The following is a 25,727-nucleotide window of genomic DNA, read 5'->3' on the forward strand; positions in this document are numbered from 1 at the left end:
TACTGTGCTCTCCTAAAAGTGCTCTCTCGAGTGTCTTCTGTTATCTCTAATTTAAAAAGGTGAAGAACAACAAAAAAGATTTAGTACGCATCTGCAAGAAAGTGAGTTAAGCTCTGCAGGTAGAAATATTTAAAGTCTCTGCCTTCAAGGAACACAGTCTTACTGATATAATAAAAACTGAATTTCCTCCTACTTGTCCACAACAAAATATGTATTTTCTTTAGGGGAGATATGCCTTCATGGCTAAACATTTTTTAAAAGCACTCAATTTATAAGCTTTGAGTGGACAAAGTTTCTCTTAACAGGACTTAAAACCTTTTAGAAAAGCACAAAAGGTAAAGACTGAGAAATTTACTTAATATTAACACACAAAATATTTGGGCAGGGAAAAAAAAAACTGCATAAATCAAGTCAAAAGCCAAAAATGGGCAACAGATCTGCGACACATACGACAAAGGGCCAGTTTCTTTAATCTACAAAGCACCCTTAGAAATTAGTATTAAAAAAAGACCAGGAAGAAAGGGAAAAAAGGCAAAAGAGCTGAACAGACAAGTTTATTGAAAAATACACAAATAAGCAATAAGCATAGGAAGTTACTTTACACCTGCACTGTTCAATCAAAACAAATGTGGCTATTTAAGCTTAAATTAATTAAAATTAAGTAAAATTCAGTTCCCTAGTCACATTAGCCACATTTCAAGTGCTCAATGGCCACATGTGACTAGTGGCTAGTGTACTGGACAGCACAGATATAGAACTTTTCTACTAAACAGAACAACAAAGTAAATGCTTTGTTAATATATCAAAATGACAGAGTAAACACTGATATGTTTCTTGGATTACAGAGAAAAGTGGGGAAAAAAGTGAAGCCCTCAAGTTTTTGGTGGGGAATATAAATTGGTACAAACTTAAGTTCACAAACTCTGTATCTTAACTATTTCATTCACACAAATGCACATACACACAATATACATGCACACATACACATATGCCTAAATGTATATACTGAGGTATTTGTTACAAGAGGGAAAAAAAAACTATAAATGACTATTTCAAATGATGTACATCCAAAAACAATGGAATATTAAGAAATCATTAAACAGAATGAAGCAGTTACATATGTAATGGCATTAAAAAGCATCCATGACATTCAGAAAGAATGCAAATTCAAGAACTGTATACAGAATATAGACAGGTATACACGTTTATGCATATTTCCATATACAGGGTTGAAAGTCCAGAAAGCTACATTCAAGCTAACAACTATAGTTAATTTCAGTATGGTAACTAAATTATTTTCAATATTTGCATATGCAGACTTTCCCTTAATCCCTATTTTCAGTATAGTGACTCATCTAAGATTTAACTCTCTACAAACTTTGACTTTTTTAAAATAATGATCCTATATGACTGTAACAGAAACTCAATTTAAAGTAATATTGTTTTTAAGTCATGTCTAAAGAGTTCTAAAATTAAGTACATTCAATAACCTTTAAAACACTGAAAACATAGTAAATCAAACTTAACTAAAGATACTAAACTGCACAATACTACAATACTAAAAACTATGAGGATGGCCTCTATGAGATATGGAATGAAAGAATACAGAACTAGAGGGGCATTCAGAGGTCTTTTTGTAAAAAGGACAAAGACAGCACGTTTTAAACCTAACTAATCAGTTCCCTGTAGTTACATCTGCCACACACTGGCCTCCTTTCAGACAGCTTCCGAAGTGAAAACATAATATCCTTTCACCGAAAGCAAAATCGCACAGCCTTTTAAGAGTAGATAGATTGTGGATGAGGAAATAGCAAGGACTTCTGCAAATCTGACATCATTTTCTCAGCTCCTGTCATAATTCTAGGAGATGCAGCAGCAGCCACACCCTTCACAGAAATTTTTAACTTACGTGTTCAAAAAAGATTTTTTCCCTTCCTTTTCCTTAGTTTGTTTGTGGGCTTTCAAGATAGGAACGAAAAAACAAGGCAGAAGGATGAACTGAAAATATAACACAAAATTCAAGAGCAAAACACAGGGGAACTTAACTTCAATACTATGGCAGGAAGGAAGATCTCTCAAGCAAAGAATGTTACATCAAATCATATAGCACAAATACACTTGCAGAGAGCAATTTCAGAAAAGTATCAAATATCTTAGAATTTTATGTCAATTATACCTCGATAAAGTTGAAATTTAAAATAATGTAAATATGCAATTATTGTTTTGAAAATTATGGGTCAGGGCAGTTTCTCAGTTTTTAACCCATACTCTTTACAATCTTACTCTATTTTTTCTGTCTTCCACAAACTAAAAAGATTTTGTCCAGTTTTACTTTCTATAAAACAGTATTACAAGAACAATAGATTTCTTTAATATGTTTTTCCAAGATACACACTCTCTTCTGGAGATTCTAACACAACTACAAATATAATACAAATACAAACTTGCAAGGACTCTGGCCTGGTCAATATATACCCAAGGAGACATAACCAGGCCTGGCTAGAATTCTAGTCTTACTTTTTAAGAAAAAAATTATTCATGGTAAAGATTAAGAGCACTGAAAATTTCTAAACTGTATTTTAAGATGTTTTTCTTTCTAATCATTATTTTACCTTTCTAATCACTTATTTTACATAATCATATATTTTATTATTTTACTTTTAAGTAATTCTTTTCCATTTTCAATACTGCCTACATAAAAGTAATTATAATTAGCCTGTGTTACTCCTTTAAAAGAAATCTCCTATCTTCCATCTTATTCCCTAACATTAAATGACTTGAGGTAAAAGACATAAATAAAAATCTATGTACATCCAAAGTTATATAAATCACTCAGTGAAGTCTACATAGATAGCATCTAAAAAAAAAAAAACACTTTTTCTTCAGTCTATAAATCACATGCTATGGACTGATGCTACAGTTCACTGTGGGCCTCATCTCTAACACACGTAACTTCACTTCTCATACTGTGACCTCTTTAATCTCCAAAAACACCCAAAGGTACCTCTAGTGCAATCTCTTAAGGTCTGCCTCTCTGTTGTTTCCATCTACAATCACAACAAACTTGTCCTGAAAGGACATTTTTCCCTCTGAATGCTCCCCTAGTTGTGGCAGGTGACAAGGGAAAGATAAAAAAGAAAACAGTATCAACAAGATTATACTATTTTGAAAGTTCTGCTTTGCAAAAACTGCTATTCCTCAGGGATGTCACCAAATATTTACATGATACAACATCTTTTTTTTTTTAATGAGCATAACTTTGAACATAATTCTAAAGTCAATGGAATGGTTCTCAATATCTCTGGCTTACTACAAATTTTTTTATTTAAATTCAAATTTTAAATTTTTAAATTTGCACCAAACACTATACTACAGATCTCTCATCCAAAACACTTCATCAGTACCATCACTGCCATTATTAAAATTTAAAACATGTAAGACCGTTAACAAAATACTTGAATAATACTTTTTATAACTAGTTTATTTATTTTTTGAATCAGATCATGTTTTATTGAAAATATTCAGGAGTCTTTACCTTTTTTTTTAACATTTTTTATTGATTTATAATCATTTTACAATGTTGTGTCATAACTAGTTTATTTACATGAGACAAATATAAGATCAGAAGGGACACAATCCTGTGTGGTGAAATGAGCATTCAAGTTCATTTGGAGCTCAACTCCATTTTTCTGCCCGGTGTCCTTAGTTATTGGAACTAGTCTACACATTTAATCAGCCTTTTAATATAATTTTACGATTATATAATAATTATGAATCTTATTTTATCAGGTTGTTCATAGCAACCTTGTATCAAACTAGGTAGCTCTCACATACTCACACACACCCCAAATATGTATATATACACACATATAATTGATTGAATAATTTTATCTATCTGTTGTTATATTATTGGTCAGGAATAAAACCCCATTTTAATAATGCTCCCTAAAACAGGATTGGTCTGCAATGTAGGTATCAAAAACACAATGAAATAAAAGCAGATGTTGCCTGAATTCATAAAAAATTTTAATTTTTTCTTTCTGGAATACTATTCCTAGAATATTTGACCTTAATGCCTATGAAATAAGTTTAAGACTTATTTCTCCTGGTCCTCTTGATCTTATAAATATACAGTTTCCTAATTTAGGTCAAAGTTACTTCCATTTGTCAAATCACTAATTTTTTTATCTCATTTTGTAGCCTGAAAATACTAAAGACTTACTTTTGTCTATTTCTCTCACATTTACTTCTACCTATTTCTCCTACAAACAGAAAGCCTTTTGAACACTGAGGTTTAGTTTAAGTCCTCACTTCACAGATGACAGAACTAGCTAAAAAGAGTAGTGTTTTCTAGATTTTGGCTATTAAAAAAAGAAAAAAGTTTTAGTGTCACCATTCTTTCTAAAATTCGTTATTATTTAGACTGAGACTTTATACATTTGTCAAAATCAAAAATACCAAGCCACTATTATACTAATCCTTTCAAGAACTCACTCAGAACTCTATTGATTAAGCTAGTCTTTCCATCTTTTAACTAGCTAGCTAGGGCATGAAATGTTTATTATAAATGAGCAAATATGCTAATTTATTAAAGGAAAATCTAAACAGTAGATGCAAATATTTCCTATTTGTCACAATCTCCCAATTATAGGACTATTTTATCCAAAGAGATAATTCAAAAAGCATTCAAGACTCTAGAGACTTAAAATTAACATAACTATGGTTGGGATCTGCTTACCTATAAATAAAATTTACCATCCTTCTTTTAATAAAGGAAGTCTTGAGGTAGTATTGATCAAGTAGAACAAAGTAAAATAGTCTTTTGTGAAGGACCAATTTCCTCACCACCAAAAAAATTATTTCTAGTTTTTTCTTCAGAGGGAAACGACCACCAGTCAGTTATGAAGGTATGTTGTAAGTGAAAACACTCAACAAATAAAATGTGCTTTTATTTATTCACTAACTTTCCCACATTTCCAACTAAAACAGGCATACAAGTTTAAGACTCATCAACCCCTCAAAACATAAAGTTTACCAAAAAATGCACAAGACTGAATAAACAGCAGGACTCAGATTTGGAGAAATAATTTTAAAGGCTGGACGGTAATATACCAAAATGTTAACAGAGCTCTGAGGGGTGAAATACATTTTTTATTTTCTTCTTTATATGTTTCTATAACTTTCAAAATTTTCCCACAGTGAACGTTACTTTCCTAATCAGGAAACTAAAAAAAAATACAAAATATAATAAAGGTTCGTTTAAAAGACCTCTCCACGTTCTACAAGTATTACTGACATGATTCACCATTAGAGATAATGCCTCCACACCTTCTCATTGCCCAACACTAAAATGCTGCTGTTTTATGTCCTATTACTCTTCTGCTGCACTCTCAAAGATGGAATGAACTTGACTTTCTCCAAACGTTTCATTTCTACATACAGAGACGTTTTTAAGTTTTTTTATATAACATAATAAAAGTTGTTACTCATTCTCAATACTCCACTTTTTAAAAATTGACCTCTAAATTTCGTTGTAATAAGTTTAAAAGGAAAAAAAAGTGGTTTTATCCACTAATTACTTAGTTTCGTGAAGCCACCATCACTTTAGCTGCGGAAAAGTCAAGGCCGGGTAAACTACAGGTCCCACCATGCATTGCTGCCTTGTTCGGAGTAGGTCTCTACGGAAACAGAAAAAAAAATTCTACAAGTCCCACCTGTTACTTCGTTTCTAAACACCTTCTGCACTTTCAGCTCCAACAGCAAATATAAAACAAGAGCCTCGTGACCTGCGGTCGGATCCGGGAGCCCAGACAAGCAGGGGGCCCGGGGTCAGGCGGCATGTCCGCTATAGCGGGTCAATTCTACCCAGCTCCAGCGCTCCCCTCTTCTTTCCGGGGCTGGGTGCACGCACAAGCCTTCTCCTATCTGCATCCAGTGGGGGATCTTGAGCCGCACAAGGGAGAAGAACCGGTTACTGTGCAAGCACAACACACTTCCCCATGCCGGGGCGGGGGCTACCACAGAGCGGGGGTGAGAGCATCGTGACCCCAAGAGGCAGCTTCAAAACACCAAGAGGACTCGTCGCAGACGCAGGGAGAAGCCACAGCCCCGCGGCGGGACCCTCTTCCGCTGAGCGCCTCCATTCCCACAGGGACCACAAGCCGACACTAACCGCCGCCCTCGCCGCGCGGTTTTGTGCCCCCTCAGCCGGGTCGCAGGGCCACTGACCTCCCTTCCCCTGCGACCGGCGGGCGAGAGGGAACGAAATCCTCCCGGTCTTCCCCTTCGCCCCCCTCCCCCTTACCGTCTTGGCGGCCTCCGCCCAGGTCCTGCCCTTCTTCCTACGGCCCTTTTCCCTCATGTCGGGTCTTGAACTGACTGGGAGGCTCCCGTGTCCGGGCTCCGGCCGCCTTCCCTGCCTGCTCTGCCCTGCGCTGTTTTTCCCGCGGTGCCGGGAAAGGTGGGAGAAAGGGGAAGTCAGGCCGGAGGAGCACCCAAACAGAGGAAGCGGCGGGGGTGGTGCGCGGGGGGGGGGTCTATGGGGCGGCCGGTCCTCCTGCTGCCGTTGCCACTGCTACCGCCGCTGCCATATTGGGTCCTTACTGTACAGGCAGCCGCTACGGTCATGTGACCGCTCCCGCGCGGCCGTCACTACTGTACGCAGCCGGCAGCGCGAACGAGCGCGCGCGCGCCCCCGCCACCCGCGCGGGGCTGCAGGGAGAACCAGGCGGCGGTCCGCGGCGCCAGGCCACTCCCCCGCCCTTCCGCTGTCTGCCTGTCCTGCGGAGCATGCGCGTCGGGAAGGTCCGACCCTGCTCTGGGTCGGGCGTCCGGCGCTCACGCCTACAGTGAAAACCTGCCTGCGGAAGCGGAACTTCATCCGTCCGGGAAGGTTTATTGAACGGATTGTGACCGCGTGCGGGGCGCCACGGTGGTTATAGAGACTGGGAGGAGCCGAGCTCTTCCTTCTAGGGGTGACCTACCGAGCTATCAATTTTAATAAGCCTCGAACTTGTGTTTTTTATTTGTCCTTTTTTTTTTTTTTTTACAGAGGTTATCTTTTTGAAGATTTGGAACAATTCTCGTCTACTTGATTACCCCATTTGATAGACGAAGCAATTTGAGATTGAGTGACTTGCCAAACTCTCGAGTCTAGAACGTGGTGAAACCAAATGTTAAATTGCCGGCTCAGAGCCCTTTACATCTCCCCAGAGTGCCTCTCAACTTGGATGACTTTTATTTTAAGGCCGCCAGTAACTACATTCACGCTTTTACATGTGAATGTCTCATCAAGGACACAAATGGTGTCTTTTTTATCTTGGTGATCTCAGTCCCTGGCGCAGTGCCTGTACATATCAGGCGCCCAGTAAATATTTACTGAATGATTCAGCTGTATCTGCAGTCGGAAACCATTATTTGTAATGCCCTTAACGGCTTCCTTAAAGATCAGAATGTGGCATCTTCTGTTGCATGGTCCATGTCTTTATACTTTACAAAGTTAAAAAACTGTATGGGGGTGGTGGGTATAGCTCAGTGGTAGAGTGTGTGCGTTGCATGCCCAGTACCTCCATTAAAAAAATAAATAAACGTAATTACCCTCTCCCCCCAAAAAAGAATGTGTAGTCACGCCTACTAATCTCCCAAATCCACCTGCTTTCAGAAGCTGCTTCTGATCTACTAAACTTACTATATTCTAAAATAGGACTGAGTGTTGGGCTGACTTTTAAGAGAAAAGATAGTTGAGAACAATACTTGACTTGGAGCCCATGGATGGGTTTCAGAAGTTCATGGATCCCCTAAAATTATGGACAACATTTTGTGTGTTGTGCATTTTTCTAGAAAAGGATTCATACCTTACCCTTAATATTTCAAAAGGGATCTGTTACACACACTCACACAAAGTCTTAATAGGGAGTTTGAGAGGTCATCTAGATAATTCCTTGTCTTTCTCCTTTAGTCATTAATCGAACAGCCCCAAATTAGTAATTGATATGGATATATTTTCACAAATTCCTTTAGTAACTCATAGAACTATCCATAACTATCGAAGTATATACCATCTCCCTCTAAAGCCTAAGTCTATAGTAAATTCAAGAAGCCCATCTCCATTCCCAGCCATTGATTGGGGCTTGCCATCTAGCCCTGTTGCCTGGGCACTTAACCTCAGCTTGTTTCCACATCCTGCTGGGGCAGATATTCCCACTGTCCTTTCTTTGCTTTTCTGGAGCTCCATTCTGAAATTGTAACTTCAAGAGTAGGCACTGTGGCGTTGCAGTTCCTACTTTTTAATCTTTCACAGATCTGAGTAGTTTATTATTATTGTTGTTGTTATTAAATTATACACCAGAAAGTATTTTTGTCCCAATGTGTATTGATTCAATTTGTTATGCCTACTTGCATCTTTTCACTTCATTTCCACTCAAGTTCTGGATTTCCCTAAATGTTCTGTTTCTGCTCCCACCTACTCAAACCCATCCTTCAATGGATGACAGATCTTTCTTCTTAAAACCCCACCCTCTCCCACTACAACACTCTCCCTAATTTCTAATCAAGTCAGAATTTCTTAGCTCTATTTCTACTTTTGCCTCTTCATTTGACTAATAATATTGATTTTCATAATAATATAATATTGCTTCATTCATCATATAAAAATTAGTGGCCCCTAGGTGCAGTCTCACCTTGCCTCTGTTCAGCCCCTAGATTTAGCTATAAATTTGCTAATCCTAACCTCCTTCTCTTTACTATAGGCTAACCCTGCCTTCAGTACACTGTACACCATACTGTATACAGGACTCCATCCCTTCTCAACCTTCTTTGCAATGGTACTCCATAAACTATGCCTATTTTTTCATTATTTTCTAGCTCTGACTCCCCTCCACCATCTTTTACAAGCCTACTCAAAATCCTTCCAGATTAAATAAAGAAACTTCTTTACCCTACCCTACCGAATTATTTTTCTTTCTCTTCTTTGCCCATAAATATTTTGAAAGTGTGGCCTACGCTCACTGTCTCTACCTCCACAGTTTACACTTACCCTTCTGTCCTTCTAAGTGTAACAATAACTCTCCTCTACATTAAAAAATAGAGGTCTGGCTCTATGTGAGTGACCTGCTTTTACAAACTTTAGCTCAGTGTTCTACAGAAAATGAAGTCAGAATTTTCATGCTACAAATGTCCAACCCCAAACCCAAGCCATGCTCTGTTTTGAAATCCACATGAGATTTTTATTTTCAAAATAAAAATAACCGTTTTTCATGTTTACAAAATTTCTCATAAAAATTCCGTAGATATTCATTACATCTGTAGAAGCAGAGGCCGACGTTTGACTCCTCATGCAATTAATTGATTGGAGTGCTCTGAGGAGAAACCTGTAAGGATATAAAGGAAGCACGATAGGAAAAGAAGCTAAGGGAAGTTGTTTCAGCTCAAGCCAAGCCTCAGCCTGATACTTCAGCTGAGCATGAGTGCCCCAACAGAATTATCCCACCTTGAGATATGAGATAAGGCTTTTGTATCTTCTTATCAAACAGTCTTACACTTACAGGAAAGAAGGCCTTCCCTTTCCTTCCCTGGTGAGGAATGGAGGTCAGTTGTAACCCCGCAGGCATTTCCAGGAAAGATGGTTCTTATTGACCAAGGGCAATTCTTTTGAGAAAAATGCAGCCATGAGCCCTCAGCTGCCAACACTCACACCAGCTGGAAGATATGTATATTGGAAGGGGGTCTGGGCAATGCAGCAATAGGGTATTAAAAGAAAGAAGAAATTTTAAATCCACCACAAAGAAATCACCCAGATTATTTTCATATTTATTTATTACAAAATAGCATGTATAATGACTCGATTTTATATTTATTTTTAAACATTATATATGTATCATTTAATGAAAATGAATCATATTACACATACTGTTTAATTATATTTTTATACTTAAACTATACTGCAGACTATATTTCCATTTTAAGAAACATGAACCTAGAAGGACAGGAGATATATTAATACAATACCTGATATCTCCATATGGAGGAAATGCCCTAGAGTAACCATCCTGGCCTCTTGTTCTCTTCCTTACTCATTCTCTAGTCTGAAGAGGGATGAGGTGCCTGCATGTTTGGGGAGAGATAGTCATTGAATCACATTTCTTGATTGTTGCAGCTGAGCTATTGAAAGACCATAAACATAAAGAATTCACTCCCTTTGCTTTCCTCCCTGTGCTGGACCGGTGTAGTTAAGTATTTAACCTCCTTAAATACTTCTTCTCTTTCACCAAGGTGAGGTATCTTAAGGTCTAGATTTGGGGAATTGGGGACAGGAAGTGCTAGCATGCCCATTTGGCCCTCACACCTAGGCTGTTTTATCTACAACAGTTTTACCATTATGAAGGTGATATTTTTATCTCCATATGCTTACCTCCTCTATGAATCTTTCCATTTTTTGCCAAAATGGGCCAGTTAACAGCCTCAAACTCCAACATACAGCACAAATTTAAAGAGCTACATTCAATTCCATTGTTTGGATTATTTACAATTATTGTAACCAATCTCCTGCAGTTAACATTTCCTATAATTAACATTTCAGTCCTATTAAAAACAGTACTGAAACAACAAGGATCTACTGTATAGCTCAGGGAATGATAGTCAATATCTTGTAATAATCTATGATGGAACAGAATCTAATATATATACAGAAATATAAATATATATATACATAAGAAACAGAATTGCTTTTCTGTACACTTGAAACTAACACAGTATTGTAAATCAACTATACTTCATTAAAAAATAATACTGAGAAAATATCCTTGCTACTCATTCATAGAAAGAGATCTAAGAAATATTAAAGTGAGAAAGGCAAGGTGCAGAATCATATGCATGATATGGTCCCATCTGATGAAAAAAAAAAAGGAAGGGATAAAATAGACATTATTTTTGGTTGCCAAAGGATGACTGCAGACCACCACAAATTCAATCAATTGAATGTAATGTGAAGAATTACACACATTTTGAAAAATGCACTCCTGGCGTGACATTGAGCCCCAGTAGAGACGAAGCTCCTGACCACACAGCCAGAAAAGAATGTCTATTATGAGCTTGGTTCTGTCAGTGAGTTCTACCAAATGATAATGTCAGATGGACCCAACAGCAACTCATTGTAAGAGGGAAGTGGCCCATCTGGGACTGGGCACAATCAGGCCAGAGAGCATAAGTAAGCTACACAATACAGGGTCCAGGTCCCCGAGTCACACACCGCTGCTGCACTGATACCCCTCCTTCAGCTCACACTGTGGCTGCATGGGAGGTTTCCTTATGACCAGCTGACAAAGGAAGAGAAAAATCAAGCTTGTTCATGTATAGGTCAGCTGGGTATGCAGAAGCAAGATGAAAATGGACCTCAGTTGCAATACCATCCACTCAGGTAACCGCGAAAGACAGCAATGAGGGAAAATCTTCCAAATGGGCTAAGATTCAGGGAGTAGGAGGGATTTTATACTTTGTGTGGAAAGAGAAAGGACCCAAGGTCAGAATATAATCAGATTCATAGTGGAGAATAGCTTGCCCCATGGGAAGCAATCTAAAATGTATTGAATCAAATTGTTTTTCTCCCACGAGAAAAAGCACACTTTAGTGCCTCTGCTGAAACATCAGTCTGCTCCAAAAGGAAGAAAGAATAAATACGAATAGACAATTCACAAAAGAAATTCATGTAGGTAATAACGTATAAATACAATATCTCATTCATGAGTATCAGTGAAATACAAATTAAAACATAGTTTTAATTTAAAATTTAAAAGAGTTCATTGAAAAGTCCTGATTAAACATCGTTGTATAAAAATTAACAAATGTTACTGGGGTCTAGGAATAGAGGAAAATGGGGACTTACTGTTTAATGGGTACAGAGTTTAAGTTTGGGATGATGAAAAAGTTCTGGAAATGAATAGTGGTGATGGTTGCACAACAATATGAATGTATTTAATGCCACTGAATTGTACTCTTAAAAATGAATAAAATGGTAAGTTTTATGTATATTTTACCACAATTAAAAATTTATGTTAAAAAATCAACAGATGTTCTGTACACCAGTAATAACTAATTAGAGAGGTTAAAAAGCTCCATTCACAATAGTTCAGTCTCCCCACACAGTAATACCTCTGCCTGGAAAACAAAGGAATAGATAAACATGACTCACCCAAGGGCAGGAAGCTGAAACAGTTTGGTTAGACTCATGACTCAGACTCTTGTTTTGGGTTTGTTTGTTTGTTTGTTTTCGAGGGGGAGGTAATTATATTTACTCATTTATTTTTAGAGGAGGTACTGGGGATTGAACCCAGGACTTCAACCACTGGAACTATACCCTCCCCTCAAACTCTAGTTCTTTTGATTCCACATATTATGATTTCTAATTGAACAAACTTCTCCCCACACTTAAAGATCTGTAAAATGAAAATAGAGGTGCTATACTTGTTGAAAAAAACCACATATAAGCAGACCCGTATATACATATTTTATACACTCATGCCTAAAATTAGGACTAATTGTCAAGAAGAAAAATGTCCAGATAGTTTATAATCTATATGAAATAAATAACTCATTTCTGAGAGAACTAGAATAAGACTCTTAATAAATAAATGACCTTAGATAAGAAGACTATTCTAAATGCTTTTAATTCCAATTAATATCTTAGGGAGATTTATTTGGGTATATTTTAACAAAATAAAATTAAAATTTATCTCAAATAAGAAATAAAAATTATTCAATAAAGTTTTTTTTTTTTTTTTAACAAGAGCAATGTGGGAAGATTTGCCTCACAGGTTTTAAAACATACTTTTAAGAAATAATAATCTTGTTTAAAACAAAAAGAGTCAATAATCAAAACTAGGGAAACTGGTTCCAAAACTGACTGGGATTAGTGGACAGAATACCATAGATAATTTAGAAACAGGCCTTGGTATAAACAGAGCTTAGTATTACTATGATGAAAGTGATATCAGGGAAGAAATGAAGTTTTATGCAATAAACGATGTTTACATAATTCAGTTATAGCCATTTAGGAAAAAGTTAGAGGATATTCCTCTTTTATTTTGATTTTTCAGGGAGGGTAAACCAGAGTCTGGGTGTCTGTGGCCATTACCTTTGCCTCCTTACATATGTGTAAATATATACAATTGTGTTTTTATTTTTTTTTAATCCATTCAGCCACACTATAGCTTTTGATTAGAGAAGGAAAAAATATTTTTTTGGTTACTTCTGTTCATATATGAAAAAGATACTCAGGTACTCCTTGTATTTCTGCTTTATGTTTTTAGTTGGGGCCTAGATTAGGTAAATATTGTACATGATAATCAGATTTCATTACAATTAACTTTAAAAAATACCCCAGTTTGGTAGAATTATCCAGTCTGTCTAATGATAATCCGAAGACAATTTCCTATTTAAGAAACATTTTCCGGGTAGAGGTATAGCTCAAGTGGTAGAGTGCTTGCTTAGCATGCATGAGGTCCTGGGTTCCATCCCCAGTACCTCCTCTAAGCATAAATAAAGCTAGTTACCTCCCCCCATCAAAATAAAGTAATTAAATAATAAATACAACATAATGCTATCTTAAAAAAAGAAACTTTTTCCTGTAGCCTCAGATACAGCAGAACCAACATTAATTCCAGGGGGAAATAAATTGATCACTTGTTTCAAAAAGACAGTAGTAAATACACAGTATAAACATGAATGTGTCCGAGCACAAGGCTTCTGAAGCCCTTCTTAGCTCTACCCTAGCCACAGACTTCAGCCTTAACCAGCCTGCCATTTCAACCCTGCTTGTTTGATCATGTTTGCTTAGGTCATGGCCAGGAGGCAGGCTGTAGGCTGTTCCAGGGCTGTTCCAAGTCCTTACCTCTGACCCTACATTGATTCAATAGCAGTGGCTGCACACAGGAAGAGATGCTAGGCAGACTGCCTGGGCTGGAATTCCCCACCTGAGTACATTCTGCCTATCAGAAGTTGGGCAAGCCACTTAAATTTTCCAAGCCCCTGTTCTCTCTGCTAGTGGTTATTATGAGGTCTGAATGAAGTAATAGATATAATAAAGTGCTTAGAATAACACCTGATACATTGTAAGCCATCAATAAATGTTAGCTATTGTATCTTATATATTGTACCTGACCAGAAAAGAGGACAAAATTAGACATTCTCAACTCGTCTTCCCTTCTGCAAAAGTTACAAATAGCCAGCTGTTTCCATTTTTCACTATGGAACAAGATTTTGCTTACTTGGTGACTGCGCCAGCAAGAGGAAAGGAGAGAAAAGGAATTGAGTGTTGAATGTCGGCGATATACCTGGCAATTTATATGAGAATATGAAAATTGAGGAACTTCTCAAGAGATATTTATTTTAGGGGCAATTTCTGCCAACTAGTAATAGGACCTGAAATATTCAATCCAATTCAATCGAACAGATTAATTTAGTATCTTTTGACCATACACCAAACACAGAGGACCAGAAATGAATGCAAAATGGCAAAACAGGGAGGACAAGGGCTATGTCTATAATGTTCATTATTATATTTCCAGTGCCTAGAATAATACCTTGTAATATTAGAGGCTCAATATAATTTTATTAAATGAAAAAGTAGATAAATTAATAAATGAGCAAGACACAGCCCCTACTCCCAAGTAGCTCATATTAAAGTAAACAAGACCTATAAACAAATTGAATACCATATGTTGTCATACATGTAATCATAAACATATATGCAAAATCCTAAAGTACATAGATGAAAAGGTGATAAATTCTATGGGGCTTAGGACTAGGGTGGGTGCAAAGCAAGTCTCCAAAGAGGAAACCTTTAGACTGTGATTTAGAATGACAGCCAGTGAAGAGTGGATGGGGCAGGGAGAATAAATGAGATTAGAAACAGCAGGGGAGGGTATAGGTCAGTGGTGTGCTTAGCATGCACAAGGTCCTAGGTTCAATCCCCAGTACTTCCATTAAAAATTTTTTTAATAAATAAATAAACCTAATTTCCTCTCCCTCCCCCACCAAAGAGAATCAGGGAGACCAGTTAGGAGGGCTTCATAACACTTTTGGGGGCATTATGTCCTCAGGTTCTTGGTCAGGTGTCACGTCCTAACCTGGGGTCCAAGGGAGGGGGTCCATTAGCTTAGACAAATTACATCTTTATTTTCATTAACTTTAAACTGATTTGTCACCTATGACCTTGTCACCAATAGAAATCACAGATATTTTCATATTATATTACAGAAGTACTTTTGCATTTATCATAATTTCACAGTTTCAGTATCACTAGACCTGCCACCAGATCTTATTGTTTGAGGCATTAACAATGAAGCACATGTATTACCATATCACAAATTTTTTCTCTAATAAGCTGATCACTGTATTTTAATATAAATGTCTTTTTTTTTTTTTGTAATCCTGTGTATTTTATTTACACATTGAAAAAGATTCTGAGAAGGGGTCCATGGGCCTCAGCAATCTGCCAAAGGAACCTATAGTGAAAAAACAAACACAAAGCAGGTGGTAGGTGGGGTGGTTAAGAACCTCTACTCCAGAGTCAGGTCAAGTGGATGAAATTTTAATTTTATCACATAAGGGTGTGACTTCTGGCAAATCCAAACACAAAAAACTTTCTTGGCCTCAGTCTTCTCATGTGTAAAATGGGTGTAATATTGATAGTATCTATTTCATACATTTGTTGGAAAGATAAAATACACATAAAGAGCTTAGAGTAATGCCAGGTATATGAACATTCAATAGCTGATAATACTGTAACCTGTCTAGATTTTGGTTTCTGAAGGTAATCCAACAAATAATCCCTGAAATCCAGCATTCCTTGAGACTCTAGCTGATTTATGAAGATTTCCCTGAATGCTGATTAAGGCAACAGCCAAAACAGTCCTCATTTTCTCTCCTTCCCTTTTTGTTTACAAGTCAATTTAAGGATTGATGAAGAGTCAACACAAGGTTTTCATTTTCTGGAAAAAAAAAAAAAAAAGGCAGCTTCCTGAGAATTAAGGCTGATGTATAAACACAGATTTAGTCGATAGACCCCCATGGAAAATATCCTATTCCAGGTTCTCTAGAGCATAAATCTGGATGCTATTGACAGGCATGAACTAGCTCACTTCATGGGCATGAAGGGAAAACCAGAGCCTGTACTGAACTGATCTGAACTGCAGGTGGTCAGAGACTCAGAGATGCAGGAAGCAGGAAGGAAGGCAGAGGAATTGGAAGCCAGCCAGGAGCAAGCTGGGAATAGCCGGGCTGCTCTGCTCCTTAGTTACCACAGGGCTTTGTCCAGCCAGATGTCCTCGGCATCTCCTTGGTTTTCTGCCTGAGGAATTTGACTATTCATTCTGACGTGGTCTTACATGCTGTCCACATTCACAAGACCTCCTCAGAGGCCAAATACATTTTTAAATGTTTATCCTAGTAAGAAAGATTTTTTTTTGCATGGACAGGAATACAACCTGGACCTAAAAAGATTTTGGTTCAAGTCCCAACTTCATCATTTACTACCTGAGCGAACTTAAGCAACTTATTTAGATTGTCTGATCTTCAGTTTCCTCATTTGCCCAAAATTGGGATAGTTTACTCCCTAAAAATTCATTTTGAGCCTATTTTGTGACAGGCTCAGATCTGGATGTTGAGAACACAGAAGTAAACCAGGTAGGTAAGGCCCTGTTGTCATGAGCTTTATTCAAGTGGAGATAGGGGAGAAATAAATAGACAAGACAATTATCAGATGATGATAAATGCCTGGAAGACAATAAAACAACTTGATGTGCAAGGGAGTGATGGTGTAAGAGCATCTTTAGATTTACAAGGAAAGCCTCTTGGAGAATTTGACATTTGAGCTGAGACAGAAGACAAGAAAGACAAGAAGAAACTATCCCTGTGAAGATGAGTGTGGAGCAGTCCAGTTAGAGAGAAGGGGAATTTCAAAGGCCAGAGGAAAGAGTTTGGTACATGATATAAAGAAGATCTAGTGGGATATAAAGAAGACCTAGAATGGAGTGAGGTGGAGAGGGATCTAGGACCAGAAAGGAGAGGCAGTTCGGACTGAGGAGGCAGAAGAGAATGTGGGAGATTTGAGAAGAGTAGAGAATGTCTGAAATAGTTGTTGGAGGATGGGCTGGAGAACATGCTGGAGAAGTGTGGTAGGGTTGCTTGGCAGCGTTGAGACTCCTTTTGAGATGTGTGGTCATGAATTTAAACTAGAACTAGTTGGCATAGTGGATGTTGTTCTGAGGATTAGATTAAACTAATGGGACAGTTTTTGATATATGGTAGACGCTCAAAAATGTTAACTAGCTCTCATAAGAGGTAGGAAAAAAAGGAGAAAAATGGAACAAACTCATTTATTTTTGCCACCATTTGCAGTTCATAGGAGTGGTAAATAATATACTGTATTCTGATCTTTGATGTAAGACTAAGATTTTCTTCTAAAGTGAGTTTCTTTGCATTTGGATATTTTAACTAGATTTACTTGTTTATTTATTTTTAGTGGAGGTACCGGGGACTGAACCCAGGACCTTGTGCATGCTTGAGCATGAGCTCTACCACTTGAGATATAGCTCCCCTGCATTTGGATATTTCAAACCCGAGTGTTTCTGCATAGCTAATACAAAACGCTTTAATTTTTGCTCTTGTGGTCTTAATAAACTGGAAGTAAATTCATTTGGTCAGTCCCTTGTAGAACCACTTCCTTATATTCCAAATACAGGAACACAGCTTATCTTAGTATGTACACAAAATTTGCTTCTATCTCTCTGAGTGTTCAGACAGAATAAAAAAAAAAAAAGATTTCTTCTGGTAAACTTCCAAAGATGTTCTGAAATGTTAATTCACAACATTTGTTACCTGGGAACACCTCTGCAGCCTAGGGCATCACAGTTTTTGCAACTTTGAATATAATCTCCTTTGCAATGCAGAAACGGAGGAAATCACACCTGAGATTTTCTGTAATTTCATCTCATCAATGAGATCTTTTTTGACAAATTCTTTTTAAAGATTTAAAAATCAAGATCCTGAAGTCCTGATTCGGGAAAAACACTGATACTGATGTGGCAAACAGCAGAAACGCTGAATGAACTAGTTTTGAACAGGACAGGGTTTGGAGTTGGTGGAGACCTCAAAGGCAGCGGCTGGGAGATGGGTGGGTGCTGACTGGTGAGAATGACAACTGGGTTGATAGCAGCCTAGTGAGGAGTCCTGCAAGGGATGATAAGTGAGCTCACCTACTAGAAGGCAGAGAGAAATGGAGAGGAATCTGAGAGCAAACAAAAGGTGGGATTCTAGGCATGCAGGCTGACAGCTGGCTGTGAGAACTCCAGCTCTCGTACAGAGTCAGAGAAGTTGAAAAGAGGACAGGCCCTGAGTCTATGCTCTGCAAATTCTTCCCCTAGTTGGTGGTATCTCTCAGAGGCACCATCCAGTCCAATGTTCTTGGTTCCTCAAAGAAACCTCTTCCTCTCCACCCCGCACCCCCACTCCACATACTGTTTACAAGTTGGAGAAAAAGAGGTTCTGAGGTTGTAACAAACAAGGCTGGTCTCCGTCATATCTGCTCAACACTCAGTGTTCCTATATTTGCTGGCAGCTCCTTTCTGCAAACATCTGAGACTCTCTGCCTGAGAATTTTCCCCGATTGTTGGAGCATGCTTGACTCAGGAGCAGGGCAGTCCAGAAAAGTCAGGGTCCTAGTGCCCCTAGGAGCAACCATCAAACAATGATTGACCAGAGTTGGTGTAGAGATATGTATTTCAGTTACGTATTGCTGTGTAATAAACCACCCCAAAACCAGTGGTTTAAGACAACAATGATTTCTTATTTCTCTTGATTCTATGGGTGGGCTGGGTGGTTTCTCTTCTGGTTTTGCCTGGGCTCACTCAAGTAGCTGCATTCAACTGCAGAATTAGCTGGGCTGAAAGGTTCAAGCCGGTGTCACTTACATGTCTTGAAGTTGAATTTGGCTGTTGGCTTGGGACACTTTGGTATTCCTCCATCTAGTTTTTTCGCCTTTCCTGGACTAGACCACCTTCCTTGTCCAGTGGAGATCTCTGCATAGCAAAAGGGCAAAGGCAAAAGATGCACGGCATCTCAAAGCCTAGGCTCTGAAGCTGACACAGTATCACTTTTGCCATTTTTATTGGTCAAAGCAAGTCACAAGATCATCATCTCATCATCAGAGTCAAGGGTCAATGGCTAATAGACGATGGTGTTCCTGGGAACAAGATACTTGTGTAGACAACAAGGCTACTGCCTAACTTATATAATCAAAGAAAGACCAAGAATGAATATGGCAGACGCACAGACACATCCTAAGGTAAGCCACCTCCCCGCATGAGTCATACTCTCATGTAATCCCCTGTTCTTGAGAACCTGTGTCCTGCTTCTAGCCAGTAGAGCATGGATGGCAAAGGTGATGGGATAGTCACTTCCTTAATTAGGTTACATTATAAAAGACTTAACCAACTGGACTGAGAGATCCTCCTGGTGGCCTTGAAGAAGCAAGCTAGTGGAAAGTGAACTGCCTATAAGAGAGAGGGCACTGTGCCAGGAGCATCCCCCTTTGTCCTATAACTGCAAGGAACTGAGTTCAACCAACAACTATGTCAATTGGAAGAGTACTGCAGGCTCCAGAAAGGAGCTCCATCCAGAAAGGAGTTCCAGAAAAGAACATAGCCCATCTGACACCTTGATTACAACCTTGTGAGAACTCAAGTGGATGATCCAGTGGAGCCATGCCTAGATTTCTGACCTAGAGAAACTGTAAGATAATAACATAGGGTTTAAGCTTCTGAGTCTGTGGTAATTTATTATGTGGCAATATAAAACTAATATGAGTGAGTAGAAAGCTGAGGTCAGCCACTATGACGGAAAATCATAATCCCTCACCTAGTTTCCAGACCTGAGTCAATTCTCACACCTAGAGCCCATCAATTGAAGGAGACATCCAGTCCCCTTGAGGACGAACCCTAAAATGCTGCAATAATACAGTATTGCTTCCCTTAATCTATCCACAAAAGGACTTATGGTCATTTACTAGAATAACTGAACAATGAGGGAAAGGGAATATCCAGATCTTTCAAGACCTCTGAGTTAGCACTGATACCAGGAGACTCAAAACACCAGCATGGCTCCCTGTTGAAGGATCTGCTGGATTGGAGCACTTGGTTCTCAGGCAAAGGCTCAGTAACCAAAGACTCAGATCCCTCAAGGATAGAGATCTGAAACTCCTCAAGGATGAAGGCAAGTAACCAAGACCAGCAAAAATGTTGACTGAGGGTGAGGGGGATCCAGAATGAGTGGGAGAGGAGGGGAATGACAAATAAAATAACAATACAGCTGCAGGTACAAATTTCCAGAACTTATTTATCCAGTAGTTGCAATGAAATACCTATTTTCCCCAGTTTTATTGAGATATAACTGACATACAGCACTGTCTATGTTTAAGGTGTACAACATAATGATTTGATTTATGTACATCAAGGAATGATGACCACAGTAGGTTTAATGAGCATCCATCATCTCTGGAATACCTATTTTTAACAGACATTGCCAGATTCCATTCCATAAAAACTAAACAATTTAGATTTCTACTATCAAAGTATGAAAATACTCATTCCACATCCCCAAATCACCCTTTCTGGCCACCACGTTTTAAAAATTTTTATCGTTTTGATACATACTTTGTATCTGTCAGTTAATTTTTATTTTGGATATTGCTGCTGACTACCACCTTAAAGTATCAACAGCAAAATGGACTTAATTTTACAAGATACGAGTGGAACAAAGAATAACATTTGCCCTGCACCTATTCCCTTGGCATAGACCTCCCCTCACTCTGATGACTTTCCTGCTGGCACCTGCAACCCTGTGCCTACCGGCTTTCTCTGGCTGTAGGTGCATCTTTAACCCACACTGGAAGCTGACTGTAATTGCCACAGTGTTAATGTACTTAGCTCTCCAGCAATAATTGTAAGGAGTTGGTATGTAAATACCCCAGCTTCTTTGTTTGTCTGGGGGACAGCTCTGAGATAAGTTCTGCACAGTCTCCCAGAGGACCTCGTGGAGGACCCAGTGGAGGACTCCTGGGGAGAACCCCATGGAGGACCTTGAGGGACTGAGCTCCAGATGCTTGTCAACTCCTCTGCCTGGCTTTCTCTCTTCTGTATTTCCTTCATCACTCCCTGACTGGCACTTTCTGAGCTCAACTCCCAATGGACTATTTGTACTTATGTTCTGGTCTCAGGGTCTGTTTTTGAGAACTTCAACCTAAGACAGCAATCAAATAAGTTTGGGAAACCTAGCCCATTTCCCAATGGGGTGAGGTGGCCTGAAGATGAAAACTCTGCACAATGAGAATGCCTGCTCTTCAACAAAGCATAGCAACATGAGTGAATCTTACAAACATCATACTGAGTGAAAGAAGCCAGGGGCATGGAAGAGTGCATACTGTATAATTCCATCTATGTAAAGTTTAACAGCAGGCCACAGGAATCCATACTATCAGAAGTCACATAAATTGGGAGTTTAAGATTTGCAGATACTAACTACTATATATAAAACAGACAAATAACAAGCTGATACTGTATAGCACAGGGAACTATACTTAATATCTTGTAGTAACCTATAATGAGAAAGAATATATGTATGGATACATATGACTGAAACATTATGCTGTACACCAGAAACTGATACATTGTAAACAGACTATACTTCAATTTAAAAAAAAGTCAGGATAGTGGTTACTCTTGTGGGGGTTAATGACTGACAAGCAGGATGAGGGGGGTTTCTGGACAGCTAGAATCGTTTGTTTCTTTATCTAGATGCTGATTACATGAGTGTCTCTGAAAATTCATCAGGTAGTATGCTTGAGGTTTGTACAATTTTCTCTATGTGTGTAATATTTTTTAAAGTTAAAAAAAATCCTATTCTGCTTTTATAGTGTAGTGACATAGTTGATTAAACATGGTTGCCAAAAATTTGATCAACAAAATAAATAACCGAAAGTGTAAAATAAATTCTAGGAGTCCATACTGACAAATAAATTATTAAAAAAAAAATGCACAGAGGAGAAGAGACAGCGTTCCCATGCAGAAGAATTCCAAATAATTTATGTAGATGTTGGTCTCCCATCAAGGAGAGCATAACTCTCCACCATTTAGGTGTGAGATGTACATAGTGACCTTCTTCTGAAGAGCATGGGGTGGAAAGAAGATTAAAAAAAAAAAGAGTAAACTGACAGTGGACAAGAACTCCCTCAGCCAGGAAATCAAGGTCAAATCAACACTGATGAGTCATGTTAATAGTATGTACTCTTAATATGATGTGATAAAAATGACACTTTGTGTCACATTAGTCCTTGGTGTACAGCATAATGTTTCAGTCAAACAAAAATAAAGTTCTTATATATTTCAAAATAAAACAAAACAAAACAAATGACACTTTGCCTCTGTGGTCTTCTTCCCCAAAACCCATAGTCTAATCACAAGGAAAACATCAGACAAAGCCCAGTTGAGGAACCACTCAACAAAATACCTGACTGGTAATCCTGGCAAGGTCATCAAAAACAAGGAAAGTCTGAGAAACTGTGACAGCCAAAAGGAGTGTAAGGAGACATGCTGACGAAGTATGATGTCATATTCGGGATGGAATCCTGGAACAGAAGGACATTAGGCAAAATTCAAGGAAATCTGAATAAAGTATGGACTTGAGCTGTTAATGTTCCATCAATATTGATTCATTAAGTGTAACAAAGATATCATATTACAGTAAGAGGTTAATAGCAGGTAGAGAGTATACAGAAACTCTGAATTACCTACATAATTATTCTGTAATCTAAAACTCTCCTACAAAATAAGGCTTTTTTTTTTTTTTGAAGAAAGAAAGAAAGAAAAAGATTTCCAATGAATCAGGCCTCATGCCTCCTTGTGTATCCATACTCCTTTATAATATTTCTTACAACTCCTCCCATCAAAAGAGGGTCTGATTTCTCTCTCTTTCAATCTGCATTGACCTTGTGTCTTGGTTTGACCAATAGAATGTGGAAGAAGTAGTGTTCTGAGTCTCTGAATCCAGATCTTAAGAGGCCCTAGAACCTCCACTTTTTTTGTTGTTGTTGTTGTCAAATAACCCTTTATTAAATCATTTTCCTTTGTAGTTCTTAACTCGCCAGGCATTCCACTGCACCACTGTTGATGTTCTCTATGATGTCATGAGGGTGGCGGCCATCAACATTGCAGCCCACAGACTGGGCAGGCAGTCCCCAGGATCTCCTTAATGGTTCCAGAGAGCTCTCTAGCTAGAGACCAGTGCCGCATCTGTCGGGCAATGTTGACAATCTCATCAAAAGTGATGTTTCCACTGTGCTTAATGTTTTTCTGCTTCTTTCTGTCTCTTGGGGGTTCCTTGAGGGCTTTGTTGATCAAGGCAGAAGCAGAAGGTACCACCTCAATCTGGGCCTGTCTGTTCTGAATGGTCAGTTTCACTGTAATCCTCAGACCCTTCCAATCACCAGTCGCTTTGGCAATATCATCACCAACTTTTTTTGGAGACAGACCCAGGGGACCGATCTTTGGGGCCAAGGCAGATATGACACCGACTTCTCCACCAGTGCACCTCAGGTATATGACTTTGATCTCATTGGGGTCGAACTTAGGCAGCATGGTGGAGGCAGCTGGTGTCAGATGAACCCGGATTCAGGACGACCAAAGAAAGTTGCACCTTGGCCTCCTCCAAGCCAAAAGCTGAAAGTAGAACCTCCACTTTCATTCTTGGAAGTTTGTTGCCTAAGTCCAACTAACTTAACCGCCCCCTCCCCATGCTGTGGGGAAGTCGAAGCTAGCCACGTGGAGAGGCCAGTGGGAAGCAAGGGACCCCAGCAGGCAGCTGCAGTCCAGCCACTAGTCCAATGCAGCTGTAAGAATGACTCCATGCAAAATTAGAACTGCCCAGCGCAACCCACAGAATATGAGAATTAATAAGTTTGGCGGTAGTTTGTTATACAGTGATACTTAACTGAAACATGTAGAAAACAGCATTATTCTGGGGGTTTAAAAGTTTGAATTCAAGCCCCAGTAGCTATAAGATCTGGGGAATGGAGGAGGGTGGATAGCTCAAGTGGTAGAGCACATACTTAGCACACACAAGGTCCTACGTTCAATCCCCAGTACCTCCTTTAAAAATAAATAAGTAAACCTAACTGCCTCCCCACTAAAATAAATAAATACTTTTTTTTTAACTAAAAAAAAAAGATCTGGGGAAAAATGGAAAAACTCTTACCTGCTAACGTAGAGGTCCTTCGTGAGAAATGGATGAGATAAGGCAAATAAAAATTATTTATAAGCTTCAGAATGCCACATGAATTTAAAACATTATTAGCAGAGAATTATGAATAATAATTGTAACTGATAAATACACAATGCATTTCCCCCTGTGAATTTTAATACCAAAGAAATACTTCTAATGGTGATATTTCTATTCCCTGTGGTATTTAACGAAATTGTTTTCAGAATCTATTCTCAGGTCCCTCAAATCAGGCAAGAGCGAGTCATCTATTCTACCTGTAAAGCAATTCAGCCCTGCCTGGGTATTCCAATTTCCCACCGAGATTTACTTTGGAAAGAAGCAATGGTTATATTCTATAACCAACTTCTCCCACACAATCTTTTTTTTTTTCTTCTCCAATTTTGCCTAAGTGGTCTGTCAGAGGACCAAAAGTGATGGATAAGATCTTTTCTTCCTGCTATGCTCCACTGAAGTTCCCTAAGGATCCTTTCCTCACTTACAAGTTGTGTTCTAGCTACGCCCATGTGCAAAAGATTCCCCAGGGATGCTGCTTGCCTGCCTGAGCTTAGTCCTTGTAAAAGAGAAAGGCAAACCCAAGGAGGCTGACTTGTCTGCCCTTCTGTGAGCCCAGGAGCTGGAGCTCCAGCAGAGCCCTAATCAAGGATGTCTCATCTCAAATTGGCCTTCAGCAGGATTCCCTGGAAATAAACCTGCAAATACTTTAGAGACCAATAACCCCTCCCATGTGTGACAGTAAGGAAGGGCAACTCTTGTGGCCCTTGCTTCAGGTAGTGGGAAACCCAGTATCTTTGGGAAGCAGGGCTCAGTTAGGAAAAGCTTCAGTGGACTCACTTAGCTTCTTCCTCTAGCTTGTCCTTATAAGCAGTAGTATGGGGTTCGCCTCTAACGACACATCAAAGAGAGCAAGAAAAGAAACAGATGTTTGTTGACTGTTTATTATAATGGTAGTTACTGTGCTAAGCAGTGTTTCTCTCTCTCAACTTTTTGTTTTAGAAAATTCCAAATATATACAGAAATATAAAAAATAGTATAATAGCAATACAACAATAATAGCATAACAAATATTCAGGGCCAACCTCATTTCATCTTTATTCATACACTCTCCTGCACTTCCCCTGTTATTTTGAAGCAAATTTCAGCTACCATGTAATTGTATCCAGAAATCATATTTCAACATGTAACCCCGAAACATAAGATACAACATAACCACTAATCATTATCATATCTTTAAAAGGTAACAAGAATCCCTAATATCAAATAGCCAGTCAGCATTCAAATTTCTCTAAATGTGTATATCTACCTTTTAACCAATGCAGTCATTTCTCTTAGCCATTTTTGAACCCTTCCCTGCCCTTTTTCATCTCTGTGCATTCACATTTTTTTGTCTCCTCTGCTTGGATTGC

General features: G+C 38.6%; 2 protein-coding genes across 3 annotated transcripts in view; both read right to left on the reverse strand.

Moving 5' to 3' along the window:
- ASXL2 (ASXL transcriptional regulator 2) overlaps positions 1–6,748 on the reverse strand; it is a 114,388-nt gene extending 107,640 nt beyond the window's left edge. The window contains 1 exon segment of the mRNA XM_014563945.2: positions 6,305–6,748. Coding sequence (XP_014419431.2) covers positions 6,305–6,361 — 57 coding nt within the window. The 5' untranslated portion in view covers positions 6,362–6,748.
- On the reverse strand, positions 6,118–23,739 carry LOC102515872 (60S ribosomal protein L12-like). 2 transcript variants are annotated; one of them, XM_032497172.1, is made up of 3 exons: positions 23,233–23,739; positions 9,299–9,304; positions 6,118–6,129 (listed from the first exon to the last, which is right to left on the reverse strand). In XM_032497172.1, exon 1 carries the CDS (start codon positions 23,679–23,681, stop codon positions 23,247–23,249), a length of 435 nt encoding a protein of 144 aa, XP_032353063.1. In that variant the 5' UTR covers positions 23,682–23,739; the 3' UTR covers positions 6,118–6,129; positions 9,299–9,304; positions 23,233–23,246. The 2 variants fall into 2 exon arrangements, with proteins under 2 accessions (XP_032353063.1, XP_032353064.1); XM_032497173.1 differs by having other exon boundaries at positions 9,299–9,302; positions 23,228–23,739.
- Between the last annotated feature and the right edge of the window lie 1,988 nt (positions 23,740–25,727).

This window comes from Camelus ferus, chromosome 15, assembly GCF_009834535.1.
Source record: "Camelus ferus isolate YT-003-E chromosome 15, BCGSAC_Cfer_1.0, whole genome shotgun sequence".
Classification (NCBI taxonomy): domain Eukaryota; kingdom Metazoa; phylum Chordata; class Mammalia; order Artiodactyla; family Camelidae; genus Camelus; species Camelus ferus.